At 44.0% G+C, this 23,006-nt stretch overlaps 1 protein-coding gene across 11 annotated transcripts in view; it reads right to left on the reverse strand.

The window, feature by feature from the left end:
• The window catches only part of SOS2 (SOS Ras/Rho guanine nucleotide exchange factor 2), a 103,251-nt gene extending 80,680 nt beyond the window's left edge, over positions 1 to 22,571 (reverse strand). For 2 of the 11 annotated variants that reach the window (XM_036306196.1, XM_036306188.1), the window contains exons 1-2: positions 21,758 to 22,565; positions 21,332 to 21,508 (exon numbers count right to left, since the gene is read on the reverse strand). In XM_036306196.1, the coding sequence (XP_036162089.1) occupies positions 21,332 to 21,508; positions 21,758 to 21,844 (264 nt within the window). In that variant the 5' untranslated portion in view covers positions 21,845 to 22,565. Of the gene's footprint in view, positions 1 to 21,331; positions 21,509 to 21,757 lie in introns of all 11 variants that reach the window. The other 9 variants (XM_036306220.1, XM_036306218.1, XM_036306206.1 and 6 more) reach the window with 8 other exon arrangements.
• Positions 22,572 to 23,006: the final 435 nt, after the last annotated feature.

Genomic DNA, 23,006 nt, shown 5'->3' on the forward strand with positions numbered 1-23,006 from the left:
GTGACAGGGGGCAGCGCCCCAACCCCGATTGGCCCTGCTCTGTGCGTGACAGTGTACAGAGCCCCAACCCCCCTGATGGGCCCTGCCCTGTGAGTGACAGGGGGCAGTGCCCCAACCCCCTGATCGGCTCTGCTCTGTGGGTGATAGAGGGCGGCGCCCCAACCCCCTGCTTGGCCCTGCTCTGTGCGTGACAGGGTACAGAGCCCCAACCCCCCTGATGGGCCCTGCTCTGTGAGTGACAGGGGGCAGTGCCCCAACCCCGATTGGCCCTGCTCTGTGCGTGACAGGGGGTGGCGCCACAACCTCCCCATCGACCCTGCCTTGAGTGTGACAGGGGACGGTGCCCCAACCCCCCATCAGCTCTACCCTGAGCGTGACTGAGTGTGGCATCACAACCTCCCGATCGCCCTGCTCTATGCATGACAGGGGGCGGCGCCCCAACTCCCCAATCGGCCCTGCTCTGAGCCCGACCAGGGGCTGCACCTAGGGATTGGGCCTGCCCTCTGCCACCCGGGAGCAGGCCTAAGCCAGCAGGTCATTATCTCCCGAGGGATCCCAGACTGCGAGAGGGCACAGGCCGGGCAGAGGGACGCCTCGCTCCCCCGAGTGCACACATTTTTGTGCACCGGGCCTCTTGTATATATATAAAAGCCTAATTGACCATTCGACCGGTTGACCAGTCACTATGACGCTCACTGACCACCAGGAGGCAGACACTCAATGCAGGAGCTGCCCCCTGGTGGTCAGTGCGCTCCCAGAGTGGGAGTGCCACTCAGTTGACTGGATGAGCGAGGTCGGGATGAGCAGGAGCAGCTCCTCCCCGGGCACCTGCCACTTCACGCACTACTACATCCCTGTGGGATGCTGGATGCCAGTTTCAGCCTGATCCCAGCAGGACCCCACCAGTGCACAAATCCGTGCAGCAGGACTCTAGTGTAGAAATAAATCCCTTTGGCTACATGGTGTGACATTTATTTATGTTAAATTCTTCATTCCATTGCTAAGATTTCTACAAGCCTGCAAACGTTAAGAATACTGAAAGTTTTGTTTGTCATGAAAGTTAAAATTCAATTTAAAAGGCAAAAACAAGGTTTTTAAAATACAAATTGGCAGGCTGATTCTAAAATTTGTAGAGAAATAAAAGGACCTATAAGCCAAACCAATCTTTAGAAAGGAAAAAAAGAAAAAAAACAACAACAAATTTCATTCTAAAGATATACATTAACCACTACAAAATATTGCTGATAAAAAATTTTTAAAAACCTAAGTAAATTAAAAGATATAGTTTAAGGGTTAGAAGACTCAATATTGTTAAGATGTTACTAGGTGTACCAGTTAATAATGCAGATTTTTTTCAATAGATGGAATACACATGTTGATATATATGTGATTGATATGTATGCTATTTTGTTGTATTGACAGCAAGCTTCAAAACTTCGTATGTCAAATTTGCTGAAGGTGTTAACATCATAGATATTTTTACACTTAAAAATGTCGAATTTCGTGCCAAAAAAAGAGCATTTGCGGGAAGTTTTAATTCATTATTTTGAAGAAAAAGTTATTGTATACTGTAGGAAGCTTATGGTGAACATGCTCCATTTCAAGATACTAGTGAATGCTGGTTTAAATACCTTAAAAGTGATGATTTCGATGTGAAAGACAAAGAACGTCCAGGTCAACCAAAAAAGTTTGAAGACCAACAATTACAAGCATTAGTGGATGAAGATGCATGTCAAACTCAAAAACAACTTGCAGAAAGATTAAACGTTGCTCAGCAAACAATTTCCTATCGTTTTCAAACAATGGGAAAGATTTTAAAGGAAGGAAAATGGGTGCCACATCAACTGAACGAAAGACAAATGGAAAACCGAAAAGTCATCGGTAAAATGTTGCTTCACTGGCACGGAAGTCTTTTTTGCATGAATTGTAACTGGAGATGAAAAGTGGATTTTGAGAATCACAGATGTACAAAATCATGGGTTGATCCAGGTCAACCATCAACATCGACTGGAAGGCCAAATCGCTTCGGAAAGAAGACAATGCTCTGCGTTTGGTGGGATCAGGAAGGTGTGGTGTATTATGAGCGTCTAAAACCAGGTGAAACCATTAATACTGATTGCTACCGACAACAAATTTGATATTTCTCTTGAAATTATCGTGTTTTCTTTTATTACAAAATCCGCCATTATTAACCACTACACCTAGTAATTCCTCTCAAATGACATATAAATCAAAATTTCAGCAGCATTTTTTATAGAAATTGATATGCAGTTTTAAAAATTCTTATGGAAATACAAAGGTCCTAGAATAAACAAAACAACTCTGAAAGTTGTTAGGCTAAAGTTGGAAAGCTAAAATTATCTGATTTCAAGGACTTTTATAAAGCTACCATAATCAAAATATTGTGGTACTGATGTAAAGCTAGGCAGAAAGATCAATGGAACAGAAGAGACTCCAGAAATAACAACACACACACACACACACACACACACACACACACACACACATGCACACACACAGACAAACTAGTGGCCCGGTGCACGAAATTCATGCACATTAAAAGGGGATTAGAGGAAATATTTTAATATTGCTATTTGCCCTTTCTCTATAATAGAAGTGTCAGAGATGAAAGAAAAATAGTAAAATGTATATGAAAATCTTCCTCCTGTCAGAGTCTGGGGTGCACCACGGGACCAAGAGTCAAGTCCCGATCCACATGTGCCTCAAAATCGTATGAGAGCCCTGACTGGTTTGGCTCAGGGGATGGAGCATCGGCCTACGGACTGAAGGGTCCCAGGTTCGATTCCAGTCAAGGGCATGTACCATGGTTGCAGGCACATCCCCAGTAGGGGTTATGCGGGAGGCAGCTGATTGATGTTTCTCTATCATCGATGTTTCTAACTCTCTATCCCTCTCCCTTCCTCTCTGTAAAAAAATCAATAAAATATATTTTAAAAAAATCGCGTGAGACCCAAACCCGATCTGCCCCACCCCCATTGGGCTAGATCCAGACCCGGCTGGTCCCACCTTTGTCAAGCCCCGCCAGGTGGGGGGCGCAGGCTCAGGTTCCCTGTCAAGCCCCACTGGGTGGAGGGGCACAGCCTGAGGTCCCCCAGCCCAGCACCGGGGCAGGGGGCGCACCTTGAGGTCCTCTGTCAATCCCCGCTGGGAAGGAGGCATGGCCTGAGGTCCCCTATCAAGCCTGGCCAGGCGGGGGGTGAGGCCTCAGGTCCCCTGGCCCGGCGCTGGGGTGGGGTTGCAGCCTCAGGTCCCCTGGCCCGGTGCTGGGGCGAGGGGCATGGCCTGAGGTCCCCCATCAAGCCCTGCTGGATAGGGGGGGCGCGGCCTGAGATCCCCGTCAAGCCCTACCTGGCGGGGGTGCACCTTGAGGTCCTGTCAAGCCCTGCCAGGTGGGGGAGCACGGCCTGAGGTCCCCCAGCCTGGTACCAGGGCAGGGGGAGCGGCCTGAGGTCCCCTGACAAGTCCCACAGGGGGGTGTTGGGGGGGGCACAGCCTCAAATCCCTGCTGATTGCTTGTTAAGGCTTGTTACGGGAACTCAGCCTCTGCTGTGGGTGCAGCCATCTTGTGTTATGGAAACCCTGTCTCCACTGTAGGCGCAGCCATCTTGTGTTACGGGAACAACCCCCCCCCAGCCCCCGCTGTGGGCGATGCCATCTTTGTGGCGGAGTGATGGTCAATTTGCATATTCCCTCTTTATTATATAGGATAATTTTGATAAAAGTGCAAAGGCTTTTAGCAAAGGAGAAAGGATAGCCTTTTTAATAAATGGTGGTAGAGCTTTGCACAGTAGCCAATGAGGTTTATTTTAGGCACGATTATTGCTAATTAGAATAAATAAATAAATAGTGATAGAACAACCAGATATCCATATGCAAAAACATAAACATAAATATATAAAATTCTCATCATATATAAAAATTAACTAAAATTGATCATAAATCACAATGTAAAACCTAGAACTATAAAACTTCTAGAAGAAAAAAAAAAAGGAGAGAATGTTTGTAACCCTGGGTTAACTAAAGATGTCTTAGATGGCACTAAAGGCATGGCCTCTTCAGAAGCAAATGGATACATTTCATTAAAATGTAAAACTTTTGCTCTTCAAAAATAATATTCTATATCAATGGTCGTCAACCTTTCGGACCACACAGACCACCAGTGGTCCGCAAATCACTGGTTGGTTACTGCTGCTCCAAAGGTTTCCTTAAACCAGCGTCGCCAACCTTTTGGACCTCACGAACCACCAGTGGTCCACAGACCACTGGTTGTCAACCACTGTCCTATATAATAAAAGGCTAATATGCAAATTGTCCCGTTGACTGGGAGTTCGACCAGGGAGTGGGACTGGCCGGCCAACTGCCCGTGGCCTCTCCCCCCAACCGGCCCCGCCCCTAATCGGCCACACCCCATCCCAAATTTTGTGCACTGGGCCTCTAGTTCTCCCAATAAAGTTGTTAAAATAATAAAATATATAATCTAAGGTAAACAGTCTTCTGATCAAGGTATATAATCAAGAAGTGAAACCACACCCATCAGTGTGGCTTTGTGGTTGAGCATCCACCCATGCACCAAGAGGTCACAGATTAGATTTCCAGTGAGAGTACATGCCCAGGTTTCATACTAGATCCCCAGTAGGGGGCTGTAGGAGGCAGCCAATCAATCTTTTATCAGTGTTTCTATTTCTCTCTCCCTCTCCCTTCCTCTCTACATCAATTTTTTGAAGTGGGGAAAAAAAGTAAAAGAATTGAAACCATAGTTGTATGCTATAAACTCACTAAGGTCAGGAACCATTTCTATGTTTTTGGTTTCTTCCTATTTCCCCACTTTTTTATTCCTAACACACAGGTAACCTAGTATCTACCATGCCATGGTAAAGAAAGCACTCAGTAAATACTTGCTAAATAAATAAATTTACAGTAGCAAACAGATTTCTTGGCATGACTGAAAACTAGAGACTGGGGAAAATTAAGTACTCCATATTTGTTTTTATTTCACTAGATATGTACCTGGAGACTTAGTTAGCTCATAAAAATTATAAATGAGGAGATTCCCACTCTATGTTCCCCCATTCCCACTGTCTATTAATATTGACTTCTCACTTTCTTTCTTTTTTTAATATATTTTATTAATTTTTTAAAGAGAAGAAGGGAGAGGGACAGAGAGTTAGAAACATCCATGAGAGAGAAACATCGATCAGCTGCTTCCTGCACACCCCCTACTGGGGATGTGCCCGCAACCAAGGTACATGCCCTTGACCAGAATCGAACCTGGGACCCTTCAGTCCACAGGCTGACGCTCTATCCACTGAGCCAAACTGGTCAGGGCTCACTTCTTACTTTCATTCAGTGCTCTTACTTAGGTGCTTTCTTGACAGGTTTTCAATGTAATTTTATTTAAAACTAGTGGCCTGGTGCATGATATTTGTGCAGACTGAAAGGGAATTAATTAGAGGAATGTAATTTGGACTCACTAATATCAATAATATGTGAGTGTGAGGCAGTCTGCATTTCTGAAATTCAATGACATGAATTTTAGCTATTACTTTGCCAAATAAATAGAATTTACAGATATCATTTAAAAGAGCATTCAGGCCCTGACCGGTTTGGCTCAGTGGATAGAGCGTCGGCCTGTGGACTGAAAGGTCCCAGGTTCGATTCCAGTCAAGGGCATGTACCTTGGTTGCGGGCACATCCCCAGTGGGGGGTGTACGGGAGGCAGCTTATCGATGTTTCTCTCTCATTGATGTTTCTAGCTCTCTATCCCTCTCCCTTCCTCTCTATAAAAAAATCAATAATATATATATATATAACCAAAAAAAATAAAATAAAAGAGCATTCAGCTTAATATTAAAAACTCTGGCTACCAAGTCAGGTCTGTTTTCAACTTTTTGCCAGCATTGTAAATTGTTTGCAATATCTGCCCATTTGGGGTTGCATGTCATGGTTATGAATAAATTGGGCTTGCCATACTTCGTTACAATTGCCATAGCATCCTGATATCGCTGTTGTATATTTCTGGGACTACCCTCAAAAGATGATGGGAATATTATCATTTTACCAATCAGCACATTGTCATTTTCAGATCTAAATTTGAGATAATCCATCAAACCACTATATTTTCCAACTCTCATCTTAGATTGGTTTATTTTGATGAAATTTATCTGATTGGCCTCCATTTCTGAATACGAACCCATGATAAACGGTTGAGTTAACTTTCCTGCATTTAAAATAGGATTGAACGTGTCCCGCACAGAGAGATGAAATCCATAATACTGCATTTGTGTGACTCGCGTCCTTACATTTTGTCTAGTATTATTGTAGATTACACTGTTGTCTCTGAGTCTTAATGCAATAGCTGTTCCCCAGCCTTTTTCACCATGTGGAAAAAGAAGAGAATATGTCATTGCATCTAATGTAGGAAACAGGATATTAATTTGTTTCATTTTAGTGGCATTTGGATTATTGGGATCTGGTTTACAATGAATGAGCAAGTCCCTTTCAAAAAGAGGTTCTCCATCTTTGTTTCTGATTATGACAGCAACCTCGGTTACACGGGGAGAATTATATCTACCTGGGTCACTGTTACGCTCATATTTAATCGCCATTGTTACTTCTGTGGGAGCAATACCTTTTGCTGCTGCTTCAGATTGGGCTTCCTTTTCTACCCCATGTAGCATCTTGTACGATTTTGTTAATTCATTTATTTCATGCATGAGGTTGTTGATGCTGATCATGAGTCTTTCTGTGCAGCCTTGGTTTTCTGGCATTGCTAATCTTTTACTTGTACCTTTGGCTGTATCCAAAATATAGAGTTGAGCAAACTTCCAAGAAACACCATCTGAAGGATGTAAAGTTCCAGTACGGTAATAAACTTGTCCGTGTATTCTAAAACAGTATTGCTCATATCCTAATGGCAATGCAATATTTGCACCCATGGAAGCAAAAGCAAAAGAACTATTTATGGAACAAATATTTTCCATGAATTTTTTACTGTCAGAATCTTCGTTTGTCATTAATCTTTTTAAATATGCCTTGTAATCTGGAAAATGTATATCATTTGGACAGACTTTCCCTTTGCTACAACATCGAGTAAATTTCCCATCAGATGGTTTTTCATCAGAGAAATTTAGTGATAGGCAAAATTCACATTGAACAGTCATTCCACCACAACTATGTTCGAGGATTGCATCGTCATATACTCCATTTTCGCTGAGAAGGCAGTTCCTACCAGTATTGGTAGTACTTGTTGATGACTGTTCTCTAGACATATTCTGTCGTCACCACTGCCTTCTTTCAACTTCAAAGGCACGTTGGTCTTTAGACATTTTCTGTCGATAACGCCTGGCATCAGAGTGACGTTTTTCCAGTAGCTGGTGTTCAGATACACTGTGTCGCAGGGGCCGCCTTTTTTCAAAATCAGACCCACACTGCTCTGCAGACATTTTCTGTGGATAGTGCTGGCATCTTTCGGGCTGCAGAGCTACGTTGTATCAACAGTTGTTCTTTAGACATAGTCCCACCTCTCTACTGTCATGGTCTGAGACGGCAGATGAATGAGAGTCCTGGCTATCAGGCCGCTGAGAGCTGTCTGACCAATGGCTGATTCTGGCTGATTCTGTGGGGGTGGGACTTCCTCTTCCCTGCTGTCAGTTTCCACAGCTGTGATGAGGAAGCTGGGGTGACAGAGGGAGCCATGCTCTCCAAGCCGCCCTCTCTCTTGCTCTGCTCTCTGTCTAGCGGTTTCCTGCTCTGCCAAGTCCTCCAAACCTCCTGCTCTCCGCCTGCTCTCCTGCTCTGCTCTCCACTGGCTAGGTCCCAGGCGTCCACGGGTGTGACTAGGCGTGGCCGGCCTCACCTCCTACAGTGGGCAAAGGTCCCACGAACCCACAGGCATGGCTTGGCATGGCAGGCCTCACCTCCCAGGGCCGGCAATGGTCCCAGATGCCCACTGCCACCGTCGCCTCCTGGGGCGCTTGACACCTGCATATACAAATTAACCCGCCATCTTTGTCAGGTTAATTTACACACTCACTCTGATTGGCTGGTGAGCGAAGCAGAGGGATGGTTAATTTACATGTTTCTCTTTTATTATATAGGATGAGGTAAGTTACAGGACAGGAAAATCATTCTATTTAGGTTAATATCAGGTAATGGCTTACCATAAAATAATCAAAACATGTAAAAGAGACTAGCTGAAGCTAATATTTTTGTCATTAAAATTTTCCTTGATTGGAATGAAATAGCATGTGATCTGTAAGTACCTTCCCATACAGGCAGGCCATTAGCCTGTAAGCCAAGAAGTACAGACTAGATTAGCCATGGGCAAACTATGGCCCGCGGGCCAGATCCAGCCCGTTTGAAATGAATAAAACTAAAAAAAAAAAAAAAGACCATACCCTTTTATGTAATGATGTTTACTTTGAATTTATATTAGTTCACACAAACACTCCATCCATGCTTTTGTTCCGGCCCTCAGGTCCAGTTTAAGAACCCATTGTGGCCCTTGAGTCAAAAAGTTTGCCCACCCCTGGACTAGATCAACGGTGCCCAACTTGTTCCAGTGGCAGAAAATTTGGAAGTCACAGTGCTCTTAGCAGAACATGAAATATTAAGATACTAGCAGCCCTGCACATGAATCCATGCACCAGTAGCTCACCAGTAGCTCACCGCTGCCCTCCAGTAGCTCTCCACCCGCTGCCCTGGCCTTCTGTAGCTTCCCCCGCTCTCCCCTCATAGTTTGCTGCTCTGCCCCCTCCTGTAGCTCTCCGCCACCTGCTTGTAGCTCGCTGCCCCACCCTCCTGCTGATCCGTGATCCAGTCATTACGCAGTTGGTCGTTACACTTCACGGCGTAACGGCCATTTGCATATTACATCTTTATTATATAGGATTTGTATTTCATCAAACTATAAGCAGGGATAATGTTAGTATAAATGACTATAATATTTTAAACTATAGGCCCATGTATATAAGAGAAAACAAAAAGTACCATAAGCTGTTTTCCTTGTAAGGCACCACAGATTTAAGAAAAGCTTATGAGAAAAAAATAAAATTAAAAATAAAATTGGATTTTTTTCCTGTGAACTGAGAAAAGATCACAATTACTAAGTATGTTTTCTAATATACTTTTATTGATTTTGAAGAGGAAGGGAGAGGAAACATCAATGATGAGAATCATTGATCAGCTGCCTCCTGCATGCCCCCTACTGGGGATGAAGCCAAAGACCCAGGCATGTGCCCTGACGGGGAATCAATCCGTGACCTCCTGGTTCATAGGTCAACGATCAACCACTGAACAATGGCTGGGCACTAAATATGTTTTATTCAGCTAAAGTTTAAGACTCCTTGGGCACATTACCAAACTACCATGTGTACTTTCTTAAAGAAGATCTGCCTGACAAGGTGCCTGCACTCAAAGAGTAATGCAGGTTCTCCTTTCCCACCACTCCTTCACAAATGCCCTCTTCCCACTTTACTGAAAAAATGGAGGCCTTGGCCAGGTAGCTCAGTTGGTTAGAACTCGTCCTCATACACCAAGCTTGTAGGTTTGATCCCTGGTCAGGGCACATACAAGAATCAACCAATGCATGAATAAGTGAAACAACAAATTGATGTTTTTTTTCTCTCTTTCCTTTCATCTCTCTCTCTCAAGGTTAATAAATAAAAATTTTAAAAATAAAATAAAAGAAAGGCAGATCTTTTACTTATCCTGAATTCACTATTTTGGGTTACCCTTTGGTGCAATAAAGCAAAGAAGCTCTAGGACACTAAACAAAGAGAAATTATGAAGATTTTTCATTTAAGTACCTTGCTTCTTCCATCCCCTAGCCCAGAGATTTTTAAACAGTGCATCACAAAAATTTTTTAAAACATGTGATACCTGAATAATTTACTCAGGGGCACTGACCTATTTTCCCTTAGATTGTCAAATAAAAAAATGACAATAGCCAACACAACAATAACCATCAAGTGTGAATGAATAAAAATTATACCTTTTTTTTTGTTTGTCAAATAGGCAACAAATATATTTTTTGGTGTCCTGCAGAATTTTAATAACTAATTTATGTGTCCAGAGATGAAAAAGGTTGAAAATCGCTGGGCTAGCTTATTATCAAAACATGCATTCTACAGATGAGGAAAGCTCATGAAAACCAAAAAAAGAAAGCATCTTTTTTAAAAAAATATTTTGTTATTGATTTCAGAGAGAGAGGGAGAGGGAGAAACAGAAACATTAATGATGAGAGAGAATCACTGAATGGCTGCCTCCTGCACACCCCACGCTGGGGATCAAGCCTACAACCCAGGCACATGCCCTGACTGGGAATCAAACCATGACCTCCTGGTAACTGGTTGAAGTTCAACCCCTGTGCCATGCCAGCCAGGCAAGAAAGTATCTTTAAGAAATACTAAAGGCAACATTATCTTATTTCATTCAGGAGGAAAAATTCAAAGCAAGTTTTCATACCTTATCTCTCTTTCTATCTTACAATTAGAATTCAGAAGTGAGATGGTTGGTATGTGACTTATTAATACATTCATTTGAACTGAAAAATTAGACCAGACTTTGTCTGAAAGGAGAAAAATGTGATTAGGCTGGTTGGCCTGAGAATTAAAACTGCCCTTGACAACTAGGTCATGTGGTAGATATCTTCCATAAAATGAATGAGTATGGTAAACAGAATTCAAAGGTGGCTTCCAAGATTCCCATCCCGGGTATACATACATCTGTCCCTATGAGTGAGGGCAGCACCTGTGAATATAATAGAATATCACTTCTGTGATCAGGTTACCATATATTGCAAAGATGACTAAGGTTCCCAATCAGTTGAATTTGAGTTCATCAAAAGGGAGATTATCCTGAGTGGGTCTGACCTAAATCAAGTGAGTCCTTTACAAAGTGTCTAGAAGTGTGAGACAAGAAACAGCAGCAGATGCATTCCAGTTGGCCTGGAAGAAGCAAACTAACAGTAATAGGGAGAGTCATCTGGAAAGGAATGGTAGCAACATCTAGGAACTGCGGGCCTCAGACATGCAATGCAAGGAATTGAATTCTGCAAAAAACACAAAAGCTTGGAAGAGGACCCCAAGCCTCAGATGAGACTGCAGCCACAGCAAAAAACTTTATTTTATACTTGTGTGACCCTAAGCAGAGAACCTAGCAAACCATGTCTGGACTTCCAACTTACAGAAACTGAGAAAGAATAAATGTGTTGTATTAAGCCACTAGGTTTTTGATAATTTGTTATGCAGCAACAGAAATTACAATAAACTAGATTTGCAGCTCCAAGGATTCAATGAAAATATATATAAAGAATGTAATGAGGTAAAACACATTTTATCAATAAATATTGCCATGGCCTTGGCCAGGTGGCTCAGTTGGTTGGAGTGTTGACCAGTATACCAAAAGGTTGCAGGTTCAATTCTGGTCAGAGCACATACCTAGGTTGCAGGTTTGATTCCCTGTACTGTTAGGAGGTAACTGATGGATGTTTGTCTCCTTCTCCCTCCCTTCCTCTCTCCAAAAATCAATTTAAAAAATATATCCTCAGCCCTGGCCAGTGTGGCTTAATCGGCTGGGCATCGTCCCATGCACCAAAGGATTGCTGGTTCGATTCCCAGTCAGGGTGTGGGTGGAAGGTAACCAATTGATGTTTCTCTCTATCTCTTTCTCTCCCTTCCTCTCTCTCTCAAAATCAATAAAGCATATTTTTTAAAAATACTACAAACGGGGGAAGAGGAGTGTAGTATTGGTTGAGGTGCCTATTATACATCTATGTAGACGTATTAAGAAAAAAGTTAAATATCCAAAAGCAAGGGTCTCGGCCAAAAATATAAATTGGAAATACTGATTATATGTGAAACAATGAGACTAGGTGGGATCCCCAAGAAATCGACTGTAAGTAGAAAAAGAAGTCCAAAAACTAAGCTCTGGGGAGGTCAGGATGATGCAGTCGGGAGATGAGGAGAAATCAACAAACTAGAAGATCTAGAAGAAACAACCAGAAAGAGAGAAAATTAGCAGAGTTTTGTGTTCTAGAAACCAAATAAGGAAAGGATTTCAAGAAGAAAGAGATCAACTTTCAAATGCTGCTAATGGGTCAATTAAGAAAGAATTACAAAGTGCTATGTAAGTAAGAGGTAATATTTGAATTTACAAAGTGATTTAATAAGAAAATTGAGATACTGAAAATTTTACTTGGAAGGGACAATAGTAGTGCTCACATCTAAATCTTGATGTTATTTTCATTGTGTTACTTTATCTCTACACATTAAAATGTGAAATGTGGAACACTATATATTTCAAAACCTTTCTATTTAACCATCATGTTTTATATAAGAGAAGAATTTTAGGTTGTTAATTTTTAACGTGACTAGACTACATGAGATAATGCTAAATCCATTAGTTCCATTAAAATTCCTTCCTGATTCAAATATGCAGGCTAACAGAGGCTATAATCAAACTACTGTTCCCTTGAAAGAGAGGCCATGGTTAATATAAAAGACATACTTTGATTTATGTTAAGTGGTAACACAGGTAATGCTTTGCATACTCAGCATAAAACACTTTAATGGAATAGTTTTGCTGCAAATATACCATACCAAACTTAAACTGAATTTAGAAGACTGCTAAATCATGCCCGACAGGGAGCTAAATGCAGTAAGTTAAAATGCTTCCCCAGTGCTCATAAAGTTCTGGCTTGAACCCCTTGGGTCATTTTGGGTCAATCCTTAGTTTGGCATAATTCCAAATGACTCCCTGAAGTTCTACTGTTATATTCAGTGGCTTTAGGAAATTCAGAACAGGCCACAAAAATCATAGGGTCTCCTATTAGTTTCTAGCTTTCAATTGGAGTGATATTTTCAAAAAGCAATTTTGATCAAGTTAATCTAATTACTTTGTTATATAAATAACCCTATAGGACTTCCTTAACCTGGTCTTCCCAAATCTCCCAACTAGCTTCATCTCCTTCCTTCTTTAAAACCCTTCTCTAGGTCACAAAACCTTTCTTGCCCCCTTTCCTTTGTTTTGTTAATTCCTGTTGATCTTTCAGATAATTATTTACTTCTTCAGTCCTCTCTGCCACAGCCATTTAGAATGAAAGTTTTATTAGTGCAGGGGTTGTGCTACAACCTCAGTATCAAGAATAGTGCCTGGACCAGCCGTGGGCAAACTACGGCCCGTGGGCCGTTTGGATTGAATAAAACTAAAAAAAAAAAAAAAAAAAAAAAAAAAAGACCGTACCCTTTTATGTAATGATGTTTACTTTGAATTTATATTAGTTCACACAAACACTCCATCCATGCTTTTGTTCCGGCCCTCCAGTCCAGTTTAAGAACCCATTGTGGCCCTCGAGTCAAAAAGTTTGCCCACCCCTGGCATGGACACTGGCCAATGTAGTTCTGTGATTAGAGTGTCAACCACCAGGGCACCAAAGGGTGGAGGGTTCCATTGTGGGTCAAGGGCAAGTACCTGGGTTGCAAGTTTGAACCCTGACCTTGGCCAGGGCTGTGAGGGAGGCAACCAATCCATCTGTCTCTTTCACATTGATGTCTCTCTCCCCCCTCTCTCATTCTGTCTCTCCCTCTCCCCTCTCCCTCCCTTCCACTTTTTTAAAAAATCAATGGAAAAAAATATCCTCGGGTGAGGATTAACAACAACAAAAAAGAATAGTGCCTGGCACACAGGAGGCACTCAATATATATCTGAATATGTCCTCTAGAACTCAGCACAATGTTACTTCCTTGACCTTCTCATGTCAGTGACATCAATTTTATTCACTCAAAGCACCATACTTTTCTTCTAGGCCCCAGGAAAGAGCCAGTGCAATCTTCTAAAACAGTTCCAACAGACATTAGTGCAAAGGCAGAAGCATTAGAATCTTTCAGATTTCACAAAAACATTTCTGAAACAAAACTCCCCACCCTCTTTTTCCTTGCCTGCTATTAATTAACTCAGACATTTTCTCACACTTCTTAAATCTTAGACAGATATCTAAGAGCAAATTAATGATTAGGGTGGGGAGTCGATATTTAGCCTGAGTCAAATTAGTCTTAGGAACAAAGTAATTCAATCAATTCTTTTTAGCTCTCTATGATATCTGTACTACGGACAGTAGGACAATAGATAATTTCTTTGCCATAGCTAGCCTGCAGAGGAACACCTTACAGAAAAGACATGCACAAGGGACATATCAAGGACTAAAAAAACCTGATAAAATGACATTAAGGCCTTGGCTATGTGGCTTGGTTGGTTGGAGCATCGTCCCATACACCAGAAGGTTGCAGTTTCGATTCCCAGTCAGGGCACATACCTAGGTTGCGGGTTCAATCCCCAGTCAGGGCGAGTACCAGAGGCAATGGATAAATATTTCTCCTTCATATCAATGTTTCTTTCTCTCTCTCAATAAAAATATATCCTCGGGTGAGGATTATAAAAAAAATGACATTAAGGCATGTTTCCCATATGTAAAATGCTTACACTAACATTTCTCAGCATACAATCAAACAGCACATGCACAAAGTACCAAAGGCATTTCTAAGACGCAGGTTAATAAACTGCATTTACAAATATATCCCACACTCCCCCCTCCCCCAAGTAATACAATGGCTTCAATGTTCTTGGGGAGTAGTGGTGAAGGCATTTATGTTTCTGGCTCTTTTAGGTAAGATACATAATTTAGCAGTAATGTTAACAATGCATGTATTACCCATTAGTAGCGGCATTTTGCTCTGCTTTACCCTTTGTAGTTCTGTATTTATTTAAATGCTGAAAATGAAGTTCTGTTTTAAAAGTTAAAAAACAAAATAAAACAAAAAGTTAAAGAACACATTCCTATTTCAAACATTATTTTTCCATCAATGTTCATATTTCTACATAGTGAGATGAATATTTAATGTTGGTTTAAAAAAATCCCTTGCATTTTCAAAGTCAACAATGGTGACTTTGCCAAATATATATCTATATATATAAAAGGCTAATATGTTAAGTGTCCGACCATTTGACAGGTAGCTATAGCATGCACTAACCACCAGGGGGCAGATGCTCAACACACAGGCATGGAAACATGGAACAGGCTGATGAATCTCAGAGGGAAGGGAGGGCAAGAAGAGATTAACCAAAGATCTTATATGTATACTACAGGCCTGCGCACTCTCACAATCCAGGACCCTCAGGGGATATCAGAAAGCTGGTTTAGGCCCGATCCCCGCAGGACAGGCCGAGGGACCACACCAGCGCCAGTGGGGTCCCTTGGCATGGCTTGCGGGGATCGGGCCAAAACCGGCTCTCCGACATCCCCCAAGGGGTCCCAGATTGTGAAAGGACACAGGCCAGGCTGAGGGACCCCACCAGTGCATGAATCCGTGCACCGGGCCTCTAGTATACACACACACACACACACACACACACACACACACACACTTTCTTCCCCCACAAAATTTAGCCAAAATTTGAAAATAAGCAAAAGAGATTCCTAGGTGTTCTTCAGTGCAGTGTTGTGCTAGAATCTTTGATTGCTCTCTATTGACTGGGCTATTACAAATCTATAAGATTAATTTAGAGCTTTTTATCTGTTACAGATGCAAGTTCTAATTTGTAGAAAAGATAACCCAAAAGTTACTGTTTATATTCTTTTTTTAAAATATTTTTATTGATTTCAGAGAGGAAGGGTGATAGAGAGCTGGAAACATCAGTGATAAGAGAGAACCACTAATTAGCTGCCTCCTGCAGGCCCCCTCACTGGGCATCGAGCCTGCAACCTGGGTATGTGCCCTTTACCAGAATCGAACCTGGGACCCTTCAGTCCACAGGCCAAGGCTCTATCCACTGAGCCAAGCGGGCTTGGGATACTGTTTATATTTTTCTAGGACAAGCATGTCAAACTTGTGGTCCATTGGCTGCATGTGGCCCACAACAAATATTTTTGTGGCCCAGACAATATAACGGTATGTAAGAAACATTTTAATAAAAATTTAGTAACTTAATTTTTACAATATCCTGTTATACATAATTATTAATAATGAACTACAGCGATCGCTAATGACTGATTACTATAATCGTGTTGCATTAATTTCCCTTACGCACCAGCACACTATTTCTCCCCACTAATATTAGCAGCGAATATTTTAGCAACCGATGGCCACGTCATTAGTCTTGGACTGACTTGTTTGGTGTGCACAACAGGAAATATTTCGCTTTTGGAGAACAAGAAAATAGGTTTATTTGCATTACACTTATTAATTTGTGCAGTTATTCAGTGTCTGGTTAATGTTCAAGAAAAAGTATTAATTTTTATTAAAATGTTCTATTATTTTATGTTAATGATTACTCATTTACTTCAGCCCTTTGTATTCAGCATGTCTCTATTGAAATAAACCTACATTTCTATGAAAATTAAGCTTTTGTTTTTTTGTGGCCCACATAAACTTAAACCTTGTTTATTTGGCCCGCGTTAGCCTTTGAGTTTGACATGCCTGATGTAGGATATTAACTAATTTTGTATTTAAACCAACAATCTTGCCTTAACATTCCTTTATTAAATTGCCTATAAATTTTCATATTAAGTGCCTTTAACATCTTATGAGTTTCCTCATTAAGTCATGAGTTGAATCCAAATCATTGACATTTATGGGGGGGGGGGCCAAAGGTAGGCTTACAGTTGTTCGTATGAAAAATAATACTACAAACAACTGTAAACCTAGTTTTGTCCCACTTTGTATTTGGTGAGTGTTACGATTTTATCTTTCTGAAAATTATACTTTAACAGTTTTAGAGCTTCCACCAAGATGCCCAGGTGGACTACCCTGATAGAGCCAATTAAAACTACACTGCTGGAGAAAGAAAGATGACGGCATAGGTAAAAACCGGAAATTGCTGCCTCCCACAACAACTTCAAAAATACAACGAAAAGACAAAACGGACATCATCCAGAACTACAGGAAGGCTGGCTGAGTGGAAATTCTACAACTAGAAGGAAAAAGAAAAGCACACGTAGACTCAGAGGAGGTGCGGAAGTAAAGTGCAGAGGTACGGAGGCTCAAGCGCGGGGAAAGGGGCGGGCACCTGAGGACGCAGCTGTCTTTTTGAATCGGGAGGGAGTCACAAGCTCCCAACTGCTCTGAACTCCGGTTCCAGGAAGTCTCTGGGGACCCAGGACTCATGCAGGGAGAAACTGGACTGTCTGGCAGCAGGCAGAACTCGGAACCTGAGGGCGGCTTTCCCTCAGAGGTGCTTGCAGCAATTACCCGGACACTGAGAAACGTGGCCCCTTAGGGCAGGGCTGAGGATCCGCCATAGCTGCTGGCTCCGCCCTTTGATTTCCTGAGACCCTGCCCCACCCAGGCTGCGGCAGAGGCTTTTGCATATGAATGCCCTGGCCCTTTGCAACCTGAAAATTACCTAACAAATTGCAGCTGGGTCAGAGAGACCCAGAACTTCCAAGAGAAGGCCCAAGGCCCCACAGCAGCTTGCATTGCTTCACAGCTGGGCCTCATCTGGGCACCTCCAAACTCCAAAAAAGGAAGGGGAATCTGCAGTTCTCTTCTTAGCTCCTGCTGGGTAGCCTCAGGCAGAGGCTAAATTAGCACCTCCTTAGATCCAAGAGGCAGTGTACCCAGTGGTCAGAGTGGGACCATCCAGATTACAACTCCTCAGATCCATAAGGGACACACTCAGGGGGCAGAATCAGTGAGCACCAAAGCCCCACTGAAGCAAGTCTTGCCCCAGAAGGGTGTCTTCAGCACAGAAGTTCTCCCACTGCAGACACAGCTGATTCTCACTGCCAATTGCCTGGAGGTCAATTCCTCCCAGTGATCCTACAACAATCAAGGCTTAACTACAACAAGACTGTGCACAAAGCCCACAAAGGGGTGCACCAAGAGTGTCCACCTCAGGTAACTGGGGAGGCTGAGCAACTGGGCCCTACAGGACACCTAGCACACAAAGCCACTCTACCAACACAGGGAAGCATAAAAAATGCGGAGACAAAGAAACAGATCACAAATGACAGAAATGGAGGAAAGCAAACGACTGGATATAGAGTTCAAGGCCAAGTTTATAAGGTTTTTCAAGAATTTTATGGAAACCGCCGATAAATTTAGTGAGACTCTGGAGGATATGAAAAAAGACCAACTAGAAATTAAGCATACACTGACTGAAATAAAGAATAATATACAGAGATCCAGCAGCAGACAAGAGGATCCCAAGAATCAAGTCAAAGATTTGAAATACGAAGAAACAAAAAATACCCAACCGAAAAAGAAAAAAGAAAAGAGATTCCAAAAATATGAAGATAGTGTAAGGAGCCTCTGGGACAACTTCAAGCGTACCAACATCAGAATTATAGGGGTACCAGAAGAAGAGAGAGGGCAAGATATTGAGAACCTATTTGAAGAAATAATGACAGAAAACTTCCCTTACCTGGTGAAAGAAATAGACTTCCAAGTCCAGGAAGCGCAGAGAACCCCAAACAAAAGGAATCCAAAGAGGACCACACCAAGACACATCATAATTAAAATGCCAAGAGCAAAAGACAAAGAGAGAATCTTAAAAGCAGCAAGAGAAAGACAGTCAGTTACCTACAAGGGAGTACCCATACGACTGTCAGCTGATTTTTCAACAGAAACCATGCAGGCCAGAAGAGAGTGGCAAGAAATATTCAAAGTGATGAATGCCAAGAACCTAAAACCAAGATTACTTTATCCAGCAAAGCTATCATTCAGAATTAAAGGTCAGATAAAGAGCTTCACAGATAAGAAAAAGCTAAAGGAGTTCATCACCACCAAACCAGCATTATATGAAATGCTGAAAGGTATTCTTTAAGAAGAGGAAGAAGAAAAAGGAACTCTTACCATTTGCCACAGCAGGATGGAACTGGAGAGCATTATGCTAAGTGAAATAAGCCAGTCAGAGAAGGATAAACACCACATGATCTCACTCATTTTGGGAATATAATGAACAACATAAACTGATGAACAAGGACTGATCCAGAGACGGAGAGGCATTGATTGTACTGTCAGGCCTTGGAGGGAAGGTAGGGGAGGGTGGGGGTAAGGGGGAAAGATCAATCAAAGGACTTATATGCAAGCATATAGGCCTAACCAATGGACACGGACAACAGGAGGGTGAGGGCATGAGTGAGGGGGGGGGGGAGGGTAGGGGGTAACGTGGGGATAAGGACACATATGTAATATCTTAATCAATAATATATATATATTATATATATATATATTACACTGCAATAATATATATATATATATTACACTGCTTCTTTCATATGCATATACAGACATTCCTTACAGAACTCTGAGCTCCTAATTGCTCTCATTTATATAAACCAAAACCTCAAAGTTGAGAATTTCAGCCTAGATAGATGGTAAGCACTTTTTGAGCAGGGTCTTTCTTTTACTCATCTTTGCATTCTTAGAATCCAGTATGGTGCCAAGTACCTAAAATGTGTTCAACAAGTATTAAATAAGGGTAGAGTACTCCACATGTTCAATAGCAACACCAACTGGAAGAGAAAAATCCTATTAATCTATTGCTGCTTCTACTAATAATGGTAGTAGTCTTTGTAACTATCTGTTCAGCTGGAGGAAGGAAGCCAAGTTCCAGATGCTTTGAATGTGAAGACAGAACTTCCCCAGAAATGGCAGGAATTCTCACTGTGCAAAGACATGGGTGGCAGATACATACCAGAATTTAACACATCTTGGAAAGAAACCCTTAGCAGAATTATAAACTTACATGTTGCAATATCACAAATATCTAAATACCGCAAAACTAGGCATAATTCAAATTACTAATACCAAAAATTTTCTAAAAATATAAAAAAGGGTCTTCTGTGAAAATATACCCCAATTGTATAATAAGAAAATAATAAATTAAATAGAAATTGCTTTTTGAATTTATCTCAAAAGACCAAATTTTCTTAGATATATTTATTCCATAAGCAAAGGATATATAAGAACTGTGGAATAAGACAATACAGATCTACAAAGCACATGAGATCCAGGAAAAACAAACATAACATGTAAGTGCAAAGCAATAGTCTCAGAGCATAGTCTCAGAGCAATGGATGCTAGTCCTGGCTTTGCTTCCAGCATAACCTGAAGAAGTCAATTCGTATCTGTGCATGAAGGATTATCAGGGTCAAAACTACCTATTAAATAAGTTATGCAACACATACTCATGTACTATTTGCTAACAGAAAGTACTAGTAGATAGGTACCTGCATCACACTGCAAACCATACAGACTCCATCGCACTCGTGTGTGGCGGAAGGGTCAATTACTACCTCAACATTTTCCTTTGCTCGGAACTCAGGCCAGAGTTCATTATCACCACTCAGCACACGCTCCAGTTCTGTCCCTCTCCTTTTAGAATAGGGCTGCCCATAGAAGGGAGGTCAACGTGATATACTTTAACACCTCGTGTACCAGCAAAATAACTGTCTAGCTGCCTGCCCCTAGCCTAGTCACTTCCACAGTTCTTCAAAAAGACATGGCTTGGCCCAAGGAGGCACTATATTTCCTTGGAAGAATTAGGAAAAGAATGGAAAATGCGACACTCTGAATGCAGGAGGACAATGTTTTTACCTTGAATATATACGACTTCCTTTCATTTATAGAAATTTAATGTATACTAGTAAAATTTTAGTTTTCAAGTGCAGTCTTTTAATGTTTACTCTCCTTATTATCTTATCATGTACAGTGGGGCCTTGACTTACGAGTTTAATTCGTTCCGGGACCGAGCTCCTAAGGAGCTCGTTAACTCAAATTACTCTGTCAACTCAATGCAAAAAATCGGCCAAGAGACAGCTGGTATCTCAAAAAACTCGTTAGTCGGGACACTCGTAAGTCAAGGCCCCATTGTACTTCGTTATCTTGTACGAATGGCAGAAGGAACTGTTCGGTAGGCGTGATATCTTCTCACTTACAGTCTTTACGTTTGTCTTCACAAATCTGACCTGATTATAAACGTGACAGTGTGATTATCACCTGAATTCACAGAGGGAAGGCGGCAGCATCTGCAGGAGAGATGCACCCTAGCGATGCACCCAAACTCAAAAGGTTGATTTTGTTATTTTTTTTAAAAACGAGTTACATCTTTTTTTATCCTCTTAAAAGGATTCCAAGTTCTAAATGACCAAACCTGACCGGGGCAATCTCTCGTAAACAAGCACTTTCAGGAAGTGGGGGCACTTCAGAGTGATCTCTGGCCCATGGGAGCGCGCGGCCCCCGACGCTCGCACATGTCAAACGCACCCACTGCCCCTCGGCGGGCGGACGCCCGGGGGAGCCCCGCCACGCACCGGCCTGAAGGGAATCCCGGGCCCGGGAAGGTGCTTTTGTCTGAGAAACCGTCTAACTACCGGCCGGATGGTCTCTCGCCGAATCCAGCCTGAGGACAACACATTGGTCAACGGCGGAAGTTGCCTGACGAAATGACCGCAACAGAAATCCAGTATTAAGATCATAACAAAACCTTCCTTCCGGGCCAAGCCAAAAACATAAAAACAAACAAAACAAAAAACCTTGAGAAAACGTCCTTCTGGATGCCGCAGGCCATCGGGAGCGCCCCCGTCGCCAGCCGAGAGACACGGCTCGGCCCGCGGGCCGGGGACCCGGGGGGAGGACGTGGGCTCCCGGTTAGAAGCTCGCAGGGGTCGCGGCCCGCGCCCGCCCGCCGGCCGCCCCGCACTCCCTCAGCCCGCGGCCGCCCGGGCACCGGCACTGACCTTCCGCAGGGCCGAGACCAACAGTCCCCGCCATTTCGGGCTGTTCTCTTCGCTGAAGAACTCGTAGGGCTGCGGCGCCTGCTGCATGGCCTCCGCATCGGGGGCTGCCCGCGGGCCAGGCCGGGCCACGCCGGGGGCCTGACAGGCAGGGCGCGGGCCGCCTCGCCTCGCCAGGCGCCGCCGCCTCCCGCCTGGGCCGCAGCTACGGCCGAGGCGGCTGGGAGGCGGCGCCGGCGGGCGGGGGCTCGGGGGCGGCTTCCTCGCCCGGGTGGCCCGGCCTCACGCAGCGTCCGCCGAAGAAGCGCGCAGGCCCGGGAGCCCCCGGCGGCGACCTCCTTCCCGGCGGCGCGGCCCGGCGTCGGGCGGGTCCTCCTCCTTTGTCTGGGTCCGCGGTCCGGCGGGGGTCCGCTGGCCTCGCCCCCACCCCGGCTCCGCTACAGCTGCGGCGGGCGGAGACGGGCGGCGGTGGCTCTCCTCCTCATCGCCTCGCCCCCGCCTCCCAGGGGCCCGCCCGCCCGAGTCACCTCCCGAGGCCCCGGGGACCGCCCGGCGTGTGCGTCGGAGGAGCGAGCCGCACTCGGGCGCACCCGGGACCGGCCGCCACCGCCGCCTCAGCCGCCGCCACAGCGCCCCAGGGCCGCCGACTCGGGCCCGCAGCCGCGGCGGCTCGGCCCGCCCCCTGGGCCCCGCGCTCACTACCCGGTCGCCGAGCGCAGCACGGAGCATGCGCGCCGCGGGGGCAGCGGCGCCGGCCGGGCGCGGGGGCGCAGGGCGGCCGCGGGAGGCTGCCTCTCCCCCGGGCCTGCGGCGGGCCTGTTGCAGACACACTCCCCAGCCTCCTGCGTTTCACACGGACTCTCCCGCCTCTAGACCTTCCCGGGACAACACCGACACGGCGCCTCCCAGGACTCGGGCGTGGGAGGCAGCATGGGGGTGCGGAGGGAAGGCGTTCGGGCTGGACGCGGGAGTTAGCGTGTGTACGTGCACGGGTCTGTTCTCCAGGAGAGCGTATCGTGGACCGGTGCCTTGGAGACGAAGGAGGGGAGGCGTGCGAGCCCTTCGCGTACAGTAGGGTCAGAGAAAGGGCAGATGGCGGTGGCATTAATGAAGCTTGAACTTCATTACATTCTTTTTTAAAAATATATTTTATTGATTTTTTTACAGAGAGGAGGGGAGAGGGATTAGAGAGTTAGAAACATTGCTCAGCCGCCTCCTGCACACTCCCTACTGGGGATGTGCCGGCAACCAA

The sequence above is a fragment of the Myotis myotis genome, unplaced genomic scaffold (assembly GCF_014108235.1).
Source record: "Myotis myotis isolate mMyoMyo1 unplaced genomic scaffold, mMyoMyo1.p scaffold_m19_p_1, whole genome shotgun sequence".
Taxonomy (NCBI): domain Eukaryota; kingdom Metazoa; phylum Chordata; class Mammalia; order Chiroptera; family Vespertilionidae; genus Myotis; species Myotis myotis.